The sequence below is a fragment of the Asparagus officinalis genome, chromosome 3 (assembly GCF_001876935.1).
Source record: "Asparagus officinalis chromosome 3, Aspof.V1, whole genome shotgun sequence".
NCBI lineage: Eukaryota > Viridiplantae > Streptophyta > Magnoliopsida > Asparagales > Asparagaceae > Asparagus > Asparagus officinalis.
In genome coordinates this window covers 3,760,334-3,776,270 of record NC_033796.1, presented here as the reverse complement: position 1 = coordinate 3,776,270, position 15,937 = coordinate 3,760,334, and the positions used below count along the sequence as shown (strand labels likewise).

General features: G+C 37.2%; 1 protein-coding gene and 1 long non-coding RNA gene across 2 annotated transcripts; both read left to right on the top strand.

The window, feature by feature from the left end:
• On the top strand, positions 7,787-8,537 carry LOC109832688. The gene is made up of 2 exons (XR_002244847.1): positions 7,787-8,054; positions 8,133-8,537. It is a non-coding gene; the product is annotated as an uncharacterized LOC109832688 (long non-coding RNA).
• Positions 13,102-13,845, top strand: LOC109832036. Its single transcript, XM_020399493.1, has 2 exons — positions 13,102-13,266; positions 13,351-13,845. Exons 1-2 carry the CDS (start codon positions 13,123-13,125, stop codon positions 13,567-13,569), a joined length of 363 nt encoding a protein of 120 aa, XP_020255082.1. The 5' UTR covers positions 13,102-13,122; the 3' UTR covers positions 13,570-13,845.

Genomic DNA, 15,937 nt, shown 5'->3' with positions numbered 1-15,937 from the left:
ATGAAAGGATCCAACCAACAAGGCATCACAGGCGCTTCCGTCTCCATAACAGTCTCTAACGACTTGGAGATGTTAGGTCGCTCGAGGGTGTCGGAGTAAACAGGCCCGGAGTTAATCCTCAAGCTTGTTGTCCCGAGCTTGGAAAGAGCATCTGACCGAGCATTGAGAGCGTGGGGGACTTGGGCTATCTTGAACTCCAGTAAGCTGACCAAAAGTTATTTGACTAAGATACAAGGTCATCCTTGAATCTTTAGCTGCATATCGTCTATTGACTTGATAGACGACCAACTGCGAGTCGGCTAGAATGTAGAGGCGTTTTACCTTCAATACTTGTGCCACTCGAAGGTCTGTGAGAAGAGCTTCAACTAGGCTTCATTGTTTGAGGTCGAGAATTCAAAGGAGATGGAATATTCGTGCGTCGACCCGTTTGGGCTTAGCAAGACTACTCCCGCTCCGCTGCCAGCTTCTCCAGAGGACTCGTCCGCCTTCAATAACCACCATGAGATATACTCGATGGAATCATGCTCTAAGGTGTGACAAATTTGTGGGGTTGTTTCTCAGACTACAGGAGGTGTTGGCTCTGCTCGCTGAAATGTCGGCAGGGGCGCAGCTGGCTCATCACTTAGCGAAGTTGATTTAATTAAGAAATCTTCCAATGGTTGAGCGTTGATTGTCATTGTGGGCTAGAACTAGACATCATGTTTACTGAGTTCGACTGCCCAAGTGACCATCATCCCATATTTTGTGGGGTAGCCTAGTTCTTTCTTCAGAGGAAGACTTGTCAGTACAACGATGATATGAGCCTAAAAGTATGGACGAAGTCCTAGCGCAGTGATGATGAGGGCAAAGTCAGCCTTCTCTATTAGGGGGTAGTTGAGTTCGTCTGCTTTGAGGATCCGACTCATATAGTAGTAAAATTATCCTAATGCCACTAGGAAAGAACCCTAGAGGGGGTGAATAGGGTTTATGCTAATATAATCCGATTTAATACCAAATTAAACTAATTAACAAATATCCTAACAAATTAGATATGCAAAAAGATATATATGCAAGGATAATCAATATAAACAAGGGTAAAATAAGATAAACAAATACAAACGATATAGTCAATGAATTAGATAAAAGAGAATGGCGATAGAGATAAGTAATATATAAGTGCACAAGCCAAACTTAAACACATAAGAAATGATCATGGAGTTCGGACCTTCCATCCTACGTCTCTGCTCCCCACTCCCGGGAAGAAATCCACTATCACAATCGAGTTTTCTACGCTCACCCGAATAACATTTACACCACACAATACGGTTTTCTAGTTCATCAAAAACTTTATAATCTCTCACAATGTAACTACACTAACTACCACCTCAAGTGTTGGTCTCTAGCATGTGTCTCCCTCAAGTGTTAGGAATTACAATCTCTCTCTAAGCATTACCATCTACCACACTCCTCTTGGGATGATCCCGTCTCTCACCACACACTCCTTTTGGTGTACTAGTATAATACAAAGTGAACATCACAATTAGGCACTCAATACAAATAAATTGTTCTCTACAATAGATGAGAACACAATGTAAGCTCACTCTCAATGTCACACTCCCCACAACCCAAATTATACTATTTATGAAATACAATAAAGTCAATAATTCTGTGTGTAAACAAAGAGTATCAATAAAACAATTAAACTCAATAATAAAATCAAGCTTATGGAAATTAGAATCAAAACAATAAATAGCTAGAATTGAGTTTAAGGAAACTTTTCTATGGATAACAAGAGAGAGGGAGAAGAGTGAATGCTCAAACACCAAAGGATAATCTCCTCAAGCTCTGTGAAGGTTTCTTCACAAACAAACTCTTGAAACAAACTTAAACAAAACTTAAACATCCTTTTAAAACTTGTTCAAAACTTTTTTATTTTTTTATGAACTGAGGAATGTGAGGTATTTATAGGAAACCCCAAATCCAAGAAGAAACCAACGAAACTCAGCAAAAAGACAAAAACAGAAAAGCTAAAAAAAACTAGCCGTTGGCCCATCGGTCGACTGATGAGCTGATCGTTAGAGTCAACATCAAGCTCGTCGGTCGACTGATGACTTGATCGGTCGACTGATGACCTCATCAGTCGTCTGGTCAGTCGACCAAAACAAAATAATTTTTTTGTTATTCCAAACGATTTCTTCAGTCGACACATCAGTCGACTGACCAGTCGACTGATAACAGGTTATCAACCTGAATCAAATAGTAAAACTGATTTTTGAAATGCCTTTAAAAATAGCAAATAAGTTCAAAAAAATATAAAACTTTGGAAAATTATTGTAAACATGTAAATGAACATGTTACAAAAAGAATTTTTGGAATTGTACTTCTCAATAGTAAAAACACATCATTTTTCAAATATGTCAAAAAACATGAAAACTAAACATACATGTTTTTATCATTTGACATAAACACAACATTGAAACTTTTGTAAAATGATTTTTATAGACTTGATAAAAAGTATAAACTATAGTTGTTAAGTCTATAAACCATGAATACAATATTTTCATAAAAACGTATATATTATACAAGCTTTCAAACAACAACTATGATTTCATTAAAATTAAACTTGTTAAATATGAAATCATATATATGCATATACAAATATGAAACAAAAATGTATTTTCCAATTTTATTCAATTGTTTCATAATTAAACTTGAAAACATATAAAAACCAAAACATGTATGTATATATATGACTATATATATACATAGAAACCAATAAAATGTGTGTGTATATGATATTGAGCTTAAAGTATTAAACACACATAATATAAACTCCAAAACTAATTTACTCAAGCTTGATAGATCTTCATTGTAGCTCAACTTAGTACACTTTACGGATGAAGCTTGAACTTGTATCTTCGACATGAATTACATTGCTTCACTCCACTATTCCGCCAACCTCCATTGGATATGATCGTGAATGCGCAATTCCATCCATCCTCCAACATATTGCTTACCTAGAATAGATACAAAACACAAATATTAGACAAACAACATTAGATGTAAATTGTTTGTAAATCATCATCAAAACAAAAGTACCCAACAAGTAGATGGGTTTCTGAATATTCTCCTCTTCGCGAACAAGGACAGAGCTGACTGCTTCGGAGGAGATGGCCATGTATAAGTACAATGTCTCTCCTCCTATAGGCTGGCTTAGCAGTGGCTTGGTACTCAAGTAAGCATTGAGATCCCGGAATGCTGCACTACATTCAGCCATCCACGCCATGCTCTCCTTTAAGTTCTTGCTTCCCCTTAGCGTCTTGAAGAATGTGAGGCTCCTCTCGACAGATTTGGAGAGGAATCGACCCAGAGCTGCTATCTTTTCATTCAGCTTCTAGATATCCTTCAAGGTACGCGGCTCTGGTAGTCACTTTATGACGACTATCTTCTCGGGGTTGATCTCTATACATTTTTGGATGATCATGAACCCTAAGAACTTCCCCGATTTCACCCTAAAGGTACACTTAGAAAGATTGAGCTTCATTCGGTAACGCTGGAGAGTGGAGAAGGTCTCATCCAGGTCTGATATATGGGTCGACGCTTGCTTTGACTTTATCAGCAAGTCATCCACATAAGCTTCCAGATTGCAGCCGATCTGGTGCTTGAAGGCCTGGTCTTCTCCTGATCATGATTTACCAAGAAGATCTGGTTGTAGCCGGAGAAGGCATCCGTGAAGCTGAGTAGTTCATGCCTTGTGCTCTCGTCGACTAGTTGATCGATTCGTGGTAGAGGGTAGCTGTCATTGGGACAAGTTTTGTTGAGGTCGGTGAAGTCCATGCACATCCTCTATTTGTTCAGCACTTTCTTCACCAATGCAACATTATCTAACCACTCCGGGTATTGGACTTCCCGGATGAAGCCAGCTTTAAGAAGTCGCTTGACTTTGTCGGTCGCTGCCTTCTGGCATTCTGGGCTGAGGTGTCTCTTCTTTTGTCGAACATGCTTGGTATGCCTGTCGATAGCCAGCTCATGGCTAATCACTTCAGGAGGAACCCTTGACATGTCCTCTTGCCCCCAGGCGAATGCATCAGCGTTTGCTTGCATGAACTTGGTCAAAGCTCCTCACAAGCGTTTGACTATATTGGACCTAATCTTAACCGTCTTCAAACCTTCTCGGTCAATGGGTATCTCCTGAAGCTCTTCCACAGGTGTAGTCCTCTGCTGCTCTATTGTTTTCTCTAACTAGAGGCATGCTTTCTCTATGGGCATGGCGTCTTGTGCGCCCTTACCTTGGTCGAGAGCAGGTAGCAGGACCTGACCTCTCGCTAATTGCTCCTAGTGACTCCAACTCCATTAGGAGTCGAGAATTTAACCATCCAGTGGTAAGTTGAAGGGATGACCTGCAAAAGATGGAGGGCAGTTTGGCCTAGGATGACATTATGGCCTGACTTCAGATTCATCACCAAGAACTAGACTTCGACGGTGGCTTTCCTAGGATACTCTACCACTATTAAGGAGAGTGTAATCATTCCTTTTGGTAGAAATGAATGGCCGGTGAATCCAATGAGGGGTCCTCTATAGGGGAGCAAACGGGATTTGTCGATGCCCATTTGGTTGAAGGCCTCGACATACATGACGTCTACTAAACTCCCTGTGTTGACCATGATTTGCTTCACCTGATAGCCATCAATTGCTACAGTTATGATGATGACGTCATTATGAGGCGTCTCAACGCCTTGCAGAACATCATCCCCAAAAGATATGGGCTCCTCTGCCTTCATCCTCTTGTCGGCTTGGTCAACCCGTAACTCCCTCTTGGCATATTTCTTCCGGGCATTATTGGATGACCCTCCAGCAGTGCGACCACCACTGATCATATTAATGACCCCTTTGTGGCTAGGCTCTAGGGGTCAGCTGTCTTGGCACGGCCGAGGTCGAGGTGACCGCGAGCGGGATCTCCTATCCTGTTTGGCTAGATCAGCTTCCCTTCGATCCTATTGAGAGACAAGGTTCTTCAAGTACCCTCTCTCGATCAAGTCCTCGATATCCCTCATAAGGATATGACAATCGTTGGTGAGATGGTCATGATCCTTATGATACCGACAGAACTCCTTCATGTTGTGGTTCTTAGGATTTGACGTCAACTTAGGAGCGGTCTCCTTAAGGTGATCCTCCTTTTGAACCAAGGAGAGGGAGCTAAGGCAAGAGAGGTATTGAGGACTGTGAGGGTCAGCATTGGCGGTTGGTCCCTCTGTCGGTCCCTCCTATTAGACCGATTGGGATGGGAGACGACTCTCAGAGGATCTCTTGGCCACTCCTATCTTTCAAGGAGGCCTCTAGCTAACTCTGGCGTCGGTGCTACTGCCGGAGCTGCGGCTGGGGAGGTCTCTATGTCCCTGGCTGATGCCTTGTAAGTTCGGGTGTCCTCCATGTCCATGTACTCATGTGCCTTGTCTATCAACTGCTTATAGTTAGCGACTGGCTTCTTAGCAAGTGAGTCAGCCAACTCATTACTCTGTAGGTCGGCAACGAGTGCGGACATGTCGACTGTACTCCCTGGGTCATTGACCTCTAACCTCTTCGCCTGGAATCTTTTGAAGTAGGCTTAGAGGCTTTCGCTGGGCCACTGCCTCATCTGAATCAACACATGATGGGACGACTTCCGCTTGGTGTTAGCCAGGAAGTGGTGGATGAACTTCCGGCTGAGCTGTTGAAAATTACTGATGGACTTCTTCTCAAGAGCATTCCGCTAGAGTTTGGCACTCCCTGAAAGAGTGATTGGGAAGCATCGACATATAATTGCTTCCGATGCTTGGGCATGCTCATCACATCATAGTAATTATGAACATGCTCGGAGGGGTCTCCCTCACCTTTGTACTTCTCCACGTGAGGCATCTTGAATTTTTTACATGGGGCATTCATAAGGCCCATATGGTAGCAGGACGGGAGAGGCACGATGATCGAGGAGAGTCTTAGAGACCACTCTCCTAGTGCGGTCCCCAAAATGACATGGGCTTGGACTCTCACTAGAGGTCTCCTGATGACGGTGGTGATGTCAGCGAGACTCGTCAGCACGACTCGATAGACGCGGTGTTAGGATGTGTGTTCAACGCGATCCCCCATCTGTTTGGCAGCAGCACAAGGAGTCCAAGGCTGGACAACTCACTGAGCTCCGGTAGGAGTATGAGTTTTCGACCGCTGGTCTCCTAAAGGAGGGGGAGAGTTGAGGTAACTCGTTGCGGCTGTGGAAGTCGGCTGAAAAGTTCACTAGTAAAAATAGTAAATTGCTCTTGGAGAGACTGAGAGAGTTTGTGAGTTGTTTCCTCAAGCTGGACTTGGGTAATGTAGCTCTAACGTCATTCTATAGTGTGAGATTGATCAGACCCTTGTTCAGGACCTGTCATGTTTTCTCAAAAAAGAAAGATGCCCCACGGTGGGCACTAAAGTGTTGATGTACTAGTGATCACACAGTCAATATGTATCCATGTTTAGATAAGATTGTTGAGGATTGATGAGAGGCCACTTTTTTCCCCGACTTTATATCTGGTTCTTGAATTAGGAATCAGAGAAATCTACACATGTAGAAATTCGTGAGAGGATTGAGTTTGGTTCCCCGTTGTACCTCCGACAATCAAGTTAGATGATGAACTTGAGTGGGGTAAATAAGAACTATGAGAGTTCATGTGCGTGTAGTATGATTTTTAATTTTAGAGAATTTGGATCATGGATCGGATCTTCTCCCCCAGTCCCCCCCCCCTCCTTCAAGATAGAATAGTACCTATATTTATACCTAGGGTATAAGGGTAGATTGTTCTCTTCGGCTGACTGCAGGAAAGCGGTGACAAAGTGTGGGTTGGCAACTGTGTCAGCAGTTGCTTTACATGTGTCAGCTGGCGAGTGGGGAAAGGATCACTTTAGCATTAAACGAGAAGTGAGCGGTGGCAGGACGGTGGCCCACATGGTCCGATGAGTCATGAAGACTATCGATGCTAGAGGCATGATGCGTCTGCCATGCATTAAATGCGATGTTGACACGTTGCCAGTGAGGATAGGCTCAAGGAAGAGGTTGTCATTTAGCTTCGCCGAGAAGTAACACCTTTTGAGTCGTCTAGCAAACTGTCGAGTGGGCTCACGATGAGTCGTCTTCGACAAAGGGGGCGACAAGTACGCCTTTCTAGTTGACATGAGGGGGTGTGGACTCGACAGGTCAACTGAGTTATCGTCCCTACAATTCTCTGGCCACCAAGTGAATTGGAGCATAACATGCAGAAGTATACGTCAGTTGCTTAACACTGAGTTGCACTCGAGCGAATGAGAACACCATAACAATTATCTTGTATACTAACTAGAAAGCAAGTAGTTGACGCTAGTCACAATCGTTCCACATTTGATAAACTAAATAAAAATATTTTTTGCATTCCATAAACATTCTATTTATCGCACTTGCCTCTATCCCTTCAAGATAAGATTTATTATGGATCGCATGTCCGATTTTTTTTTGTAATATTTTACATCATCGATAGAACCAGTGATTTACCAATATTCTGTTGAATCTGAATTGTTTTTATATAGTTTTCATGAATAAGAAACTTATTACTTATGCATATCAAAAGCCTAAAGCTAGAACGAAAAGCGATTGATACTTTTACACATATCATGAATTTACCCAAAAGGAGTTTCGGTTACATTATGTGAATAATCATCTACCCTTTAAAAGAGGGAGTGCTAGAAAAACTTTTTCTACCCTAAATTATCCTTCAACTATTATAAATATAACAAAGTTATCCTCATCTTTCATTTTATTAACTTAAACTAAATATTTTTTTTGGTTACTCATAAATGAGAAGATGTAAAGCCCCGTTCCATCCGTTACGAATTTTCTCCGACAACACAATCACATTCTCTCTACCTCATCAATTGTTAGTTATCAAATTGCAAAGATACTATTATCGTCATCAAGAAGCTTATTATTATCCTCATCATCCACAAACCTTCTCTTCCATCTTCTCCTCAAATATCAGATTTTAGATCTTCTCCTCAAATATCAGATTTTAGAGATCAGGAAGGATCAGGAAGTAAACTAATTGAGCAAGGTCTTCTGTGATTTCTATTAATTCTTTTCCCCTAAAATCTCCCTTTTTTATTGATTCTAGGGCTCGAGAAAGGATGATTTGTTAGAGGATTATCCAGCGTTGTTGCTCCTGAGATTTGTAGCCCTAGCATTACGCTGGATTTGGATGACGGGATTGAGAGGATCCGACGAGAGTTCGAGGATGCGGAGAAGAGCTTTCTTAATATTCCACTGGCGCTCAAGGAGATGCCCGGGATGAATCCCGAAGGTGAAGCGATACGTCACTGTCACGTTGATTTTTAGTATTTTGACCTGAAAGTTCCCTTTTTTTTTGGACGTGCATGTGAAAATTTTGTTGTGGGTGCTTTTTTTTAGTGCTAAATTTATGATGAGATCAAAAGATTCCTATCAGATGTTCATTTTAAACCTTATTGGTTGGAAAATATAGTAGTTAGCTAAAAAGTTGTTTTGATTTATGTGTTAATTGCAATTTAACACTTCTTTCTGTAGTTATCTGGTAGATTTATGCAGGCATTTACCAGTTAGGATTAATGGTTTATGAGTTCAGTGATAGTCTGTGAAACTTAAGCTCTCTGCTGTAAATACTAACCAATTCCAGGTTCATGCAGCATCCAAAGTAGGAATGAGAATGAGCTATGTAACATGGCTGAATCCGACACTAAGTAATATGTGACACATTTCTGATTCAGAACTGATTTGGCATCAGATATTTCAAATGCTAACAGTTATTTCTGATTCAGAACTGATTTGGCATCAGATATTTCAAATGCTAACAGTTTAATAAACATAAAACTATATCGGAAGTTCTGAAGTAAAAATCGCATCAGATATTTCAAATGCTAACAGTTTAATAAACATAAAACTATATCGGAAGTTCTGAAGTAAAAATCTAATTAATTCTCGCATGGTGTTAGAAATTTCCTAATTTCAATACTCTTCTTTCCAATAGCAGCTATCAGTCTGTTTTATTCCGCCCTTTTATTATAGAGAATATTATTCCCAAGTAGGTGAGACTACACGAGAAGCTTTGTGTCAGTTACAGTGTCTTGAATACCTTTTTGCATTTCTCTAAGAGAGATGGAAACAGTAATATGTGGGCATGTGTATAACACATAGAAACACGAGAAGCTTGTGTTAGTTACAGTGTCAAACTGTAAACATCGAAAGATATGAAACATATTTATATTAGTAACTACACTGAGATATTTAAGATTCACGAATCCGATACTAAACTACATGTATCAGACTTCTGATATGGGACTGATACAGTGTAGCAATCATGTAATTTAAATGCAAACAGTTTTAGAATCGAGATACAACTTACTGTGTGTAGACTACTATGAAAAATATCTAAAGTAATAACCAGAGAACTTCTCATATAGTATCAGACATTTCATCTGTTCAATACTGTTCACCACTTTTAACTTTAATAGCTTCCATTACATCATCGTTCAGATTTATATTTTCTATGAGAATGTCATTTAACAATGGTGTTTCTGCTACAGTTCAATGCCAAATTTAAGTCTACTTCTTATTGGAAAAGTAAATCTTTAAATTTGAAGGGGCAGTGTTAAAGAACAGAAATAGGAAGAAAGCATTCAGGGAATTTCTTTACACTTTAGGGGGGTAAAAAGGCCAAATGTTATCATGTGATAATCACATAGTGCATTTTAAGTAGAATTGTGAGCGATTATATAACATGAGGTATTAAAGTTATAAAAATTGTAAAACTTTGGGGGTATTTTTTGGGGGGGAAATTAAAAATTTGTATTCAAAGTGAAAATGGGCGAAACTTTAAGGTATTAGAGTGCACTTAACCTTTTCTTTGGCTAAAATGCTGACTTTTAAGTTTGTGTAATTGGATAAGGAAAAGTCCCAATAAATTTTTTGATTACGTGAGAGGTTCTCGTTTGAGATGACAGCTGTCAATTTCTTGCGTTCAGTAATCAGAGGACTAAGTTGTGCTAAAGAGAAGGATCTACACTTTTCTTCTTTTACCTTGTAAAAATAGTGTATATTCTAACTTTTTGGTATGTTCCTTTGGAGCAAAATTTAAGTATTTATGTAAACAAGAACCTCAGAATGGATAACATTCAAGTTTGTGGTTTTGACTAAGACTATACTCTTGCCCGTTACTCATCAAATTTACAGAGTTTGATATATGACCTAGAGAAACACTACCTTGTTGATGATGTTCGTTAGCAAACTTGTGCTGTATATGTATCTATATCATCATTAATTTATTGGTGAGAAATTGAATGAGTTTCTATTGTTTTTAATTTGGGAAATATGATCATCTCAGCTTAAGTATCCGGAGAGCTACTTGCAATTTGCATATGACCCAACTTTTCCGATCAGAGGCCTCGTCTATGACAAGCTGAAAGGGTGCCTTTTGAAGCTTGGTTTCTTCGGGTCTATAGAACCCGATGGATGCTACTTCGGGCGTCACAAGGTGATATCATAGTAACCTTCCAAATGAAAAAGATGAGGATTTGAATGATTACAAGTGTTTGTACTTACTATTTTGCTACTATTGGGCTCACTTCATACTGACTGCATCCTATGTCAATGTATATACGTCTCTAAGCTATGATTCTCACTTTTTAATGCTTGCCTAATTGTTTATTAACTAAGTGTTTCTTATTAGTGACAAAAAGTTGGTAACATGAAGGACGAGATAGTAGGAGGCTTTATTTGGTTTATTACGGAAGCAGTTCTTTCTAATAAATGAATATATTTTTATTGAAGAATCAGTTCCTCTTTTATTGACATGCATTTTGATACTTGTCTCCAATTGGTTGGTTAGTATAGGAAAGCATTCTTGTTACTATACCAAGTAACGTCGGTAGGTAAATTTGATGCAGTCACATTTATCTCAGACGACACATAGCTACTTGTATTTGACTGATTTCTTTTCAGCTATTGTAAATATAACAAAGTTATCCTCATCTTTCATTTCATGAACTTAACAAAGATACCCTTTTTTCCGTTACTCACAAATCAGAAGATGTAAAGCCCTAAATCTTTCTTCCTTTCCTTCTCCATTCCATCTGTTACGAATTTCCTCCCGCAACGCAGTACCACTCTCTCTACCTCATCAATTGTCGGTTATCAAATTGCAAAGATGATTATTATCGTCCTCAAGAAGCTTATTATTATCCTCATCATCCACAAACCTTCTCTTCTATCTTCTCCTCAAATATCAGATTTTAGGGATCAGGAAGTGAACTAATTGAGCAAGGTTTTTATAAGAGAATAATTTCTGGTATGTCTTGATCAATTTATAAATTTTGATTTTGAAAATTCTTAGATTGTTTGATATCTTTATGTGGTTTCATTCTGATCTTTTCGTATTTTGAAATTAAGCATAACACCAATGTAATTGTTTTCTCTGAGGCAATTTAGGTTCTATTCATTAGAATTTAATTTTTTTCTTGGACTACAATTAGTTTTTATGGAAATTGATATTTTTCAAATTTTTTTAGTTTTCTTGCATTATTTACAGGATTAATGATTTGGAGGTTTGTTGACTCTCCCATCTATCAAGATAAATATTAATATTTGATATACATTTAATTTGGTTGCGTCTTCACACTTTTATTACGATGGAAGTTCGCTTCCACCGGAAGTCGAGGTTGTATATTCAAATTGCTAATGTTGAAGTTAAAATCTGAAACCCATTCAATTCCAGTGTCTCCTGCAACTATGCCAAATTTGCAGTTGTAGTGAGCATGAAGGGACTTATATATATCCTTCTAATATTTGGATTATTGTGTAAATTAAGGAACTTTCTGCCTCTTTAAGGCAATACAAAACTAAACCATGATTTCATAAAATGTGAAAGTAAAAATTCATAGATATCTCAACTTTAATGTTGGATAATGATGTAAGCACTGGAACAACTTCAAATTGCTACAAAAGTTGACCATTCGGCTACTGTAAAAATCCAACTATTATTTCTAAATATTGTCTATTGTTAATAGTTAATATTAAAGTCTCACAAGATCCTCAATAATCTGGTGTTTATTTGAGGGTCTTCCAAGATGCTTACTGTGTTGGGAGATCTTTGAGTGAAATATCAAAATTCTTTCAAATCTAAGCAAAATATGTTGGAAAATATCACTTCGCTTGAAATCTAAGTATTCATGTCATACTTTGCAGGCATGTTATGTCCCCCCCCCCCCCCGACCTGGAAATGGAACATAAATTTCCACCCCTCATCCCCATTTCCAAATATTGTTTTACCTTCACAAGTTAAAATTATGCTTGTGGACCATATAATTTAACAGCATAAGGCATAGAAATGAGCCACATAATTATGTTTCTGGTTTGTTTAGACCATGGCACTTCAGGATCACTTCCATACACATGCCTGATCAAAGATCTCAGTGAACATAACTTACTTAAGTCTTGAAACCGTACGTTGTGTAGAAAAATTCATTGTCACACATTACTACACAACATAGTGACATATAACAAGTAGATGATGACAGATAACATAATAAAAATAGCTCGGAAATTTAGTAGTATGTCATGTATCGAACTCTTTTTTCTAAAGGTTCCATGTTAATTTGTTCACAAAAGAATTAGTCATATATGTAGCCTATGCTTATTTGATACTTGCAAGTTTAGATACATACAAACAAAATACAAGGTTACAGTATAAATTTTTTGTGTGGGGCTACAGGTTCCTCAAATTGCAATATGATATGTTTTTGACAAGTCTTGAATGCCTGTTAGGTTATCTCAAACAAGTAAAACACAAGTATGCAGCCGAAAATGCTATGAGAGGATGCAACTATAAAGCCACACAAAAAATACAATATCAAAATGATGGACATTGGCACCTTTACGGGAAAAATAACTAACATCTTAAATAGGCATGAGACTTGGTACTACTCTTGCATAGGTTGCAACAAACAAGTAGAAAAATATAATTATGACAAATGTCAAAATTATCCACAAATCACTAAAGATAGTATACCAAGGTTAAGTATTATCAATTATTCATGAAAGAATAACGTAAAAATTAAATATAAAAATATCATCTCATGCACAATGATAATACAAAATGTAAGTATGTAGTTAAAATCATAGTTGAAGATGAGACAAATAGTGCAAGAGTGACACTTTTTAACGCAGCAGAAACTCTGATAGGATGCAAGGCTCAGAAATTCATTGCTGATATAAAAGAGGTAACTTCTTACTTTATTATATTTTATACATATAAAACCATATGTTTCATGTATAAGAACTTAATTGTTTCCTCATTAAAACAGGGAAATAATCAGAGTTCGTTCTTCCAAAAGTTTGTGCTAAACATCGGAAAGATATACAAGTTCCTTGTGAAGTTAGATGAAAACTCAAAGGATGAACGTGCACAAGGAAAGATAATAGCACAAGAAATCCAAATCCAGGAGGACATCACAATCAACATTGACGACGATGATGCGATTCTCAAATTACCAAAAAAGAAGATAAATGTGGAAAAGGAATGATCAAGGGACCAAAATTTTTTTAACATGAACAATTTTTAATTTTCAATACATTTACAAATCTGTTGACCGATTTTTAACTAACTTTTCATATACTTTTAAGATGATAAACTGAATGTTATTTGTTAGGAAAATTTATGAATTATAAGCATATGCACATATAGTTGTTTGATAACTATTGCATGCTTTGATTAATTATGCAGTTATTAGCTTAAATTTATCATTCAATTGTGTGAATCTAAATATGTATTCAGAGAATACTTGACTTTATTACTTTTAAAATGCATATGAACTATTTTTTTTGTGATCTCAACTGCAAGCAAACTCTTGTTGATGAGTCATATGCAAGAAGGGATTCAACCCGTGGACATATCCTCTCAGATTCTATTCAACATGGCAATGACACAGCTTAGTTTATGTGCCTTGAGGACCGGTATTATTGCAAAAGCGCATGGGTGTCTGTCTGAAATTTATACATGTGATAGGGTGAAGAAGTTGCTTGCGCAAGGTGTATATCAAAATCGGTATCCTCAAAAAACTCTTGAGCAGGTATCATGAAAAAACTCCTGAAGACAATTATATTCTATCCATATGTTTGATACATGGTTTAAATTAAATAAATCTTAATAAAATGAATCAATAATAAATTAATAAATTAATAAATTACCACGTGCATTGCACGTGCAATCCAACTAGTAATACATAAAAGTGAAAGCCATCGCATCTTTTCAAGTGGGAGAGAATAAGGGGGAGAGTATCACATTGAATGTTAATAGTTTATATTATCTATGTTTTATAGTTAAATGAAAAATTACCCAAGGGCCCAAAATATAGGACCAATATGGGGGACATGTGAGGTGTCCCCCCTTCTATTGCATAATGAGTTGGCCATCATTAATGATGGCTAGCTCATTATGTAATAGGAGGGGAAACCTCACTTGTCCCTCCCCGTTGGTCCCCATATTTTGGGTCCCTGTAGCAAAACTCTTTCTCGTTACTCAAGGATAAAAGCATACTTATCAAATTTGACTTTTTGGTATGGGATTTCATATATTTTCTTTTTCCTATTTAAGTCATTATTTAGATATGGACTACAGAACATACGTATTTAGAAGGGATTCAGATCCTCTCCACTACAAAAAAAAAAAACAGTGGAGGGATCACTACATAATCACGGCCATTGATTATCTAGTTAATGGTTGTGATTTTTTTAGTGCAAATTAGGAATGAGTGCAATACACGGGGGTATGGTAAGTGTTAGATTTAGATTGTTGCAATACACGGGGGTATGGTAAGTGTTAGATTTAGATTGTATCATAACCGTCTACTAAATAATCAATGATTGAGATTAAAAACAGTGATCTCTCCACTACAAAAAGGGGTGGTAAACGATCGAATCAAATCGAATACTAAGATGCTCGTATTTGTATTTGTTTAAAATTATCGAATTCGAATGTGGACTCTAAAATTCATATATCTAGTTTTCTAATTCGAACTCGAATACTTGGTATTTGATAAATATTCATGAATATTCACGAATACTTATCGAATATCAAAGTTTATTTATTATATCAAAGTATATTTATTCCGCTAAAGAATTTGATTTTCAAATAGTATTTGAATTCATAAATAAAATTTATTCCTTTATAATATATGATGTATATATATTTAAATCAAAATTTTAATTAGAAAACAGATTTAAGATTATTTAAGTCTTAAAATCAGGATATAAAGCTCAAGTAGAAATGGTATGTAGGTTAAAAATATGACATCATATGTGCAATAATACAAGTAATATGATGTGATCAAATTTTAAACGAATATTTAATAGACAAACGAATCGAATATACATCTGGTTAAATTCTATTCGTTAGTAAACTCGAATACTAAAAAATATTTGTTTAGTGGTAAATGAACTACCGAATCGAATATGACCGAATACTTTTTCGAACAATTATCGAACTATTTGGTTCATTTCCACCCCTACTTTTTTGTAGTGGAGACGATCCAAATCCATTTAGAAGTTGCCGTGAAATTCAAGTTATTCCATTATCAAAAGAAGCTAAATTACATTTTCCAAAATTCTCCATTGTGTTTGTCCAAATTTTATTTTTTCCATATCAGATCGGCCTCGTTGAAAAGAGGCTCCATGAAAAATATAGATTTATCGCATGAGTGAGGAGGAGATACGCGTTTTATTGTCCGTTTTAAATCAGTGTAATATTATATAAAATCATTACTAATAATTAAAATCAATGCAAATTGATGTTTTTAACTTTTCTCGTTCGTCCTGTATGGTTTTGTAGGGGAGGGCCCTTCAAATTATTATTTTTCCAAATCTCATATGAGACTAATATCTCTAGCGAGTCAA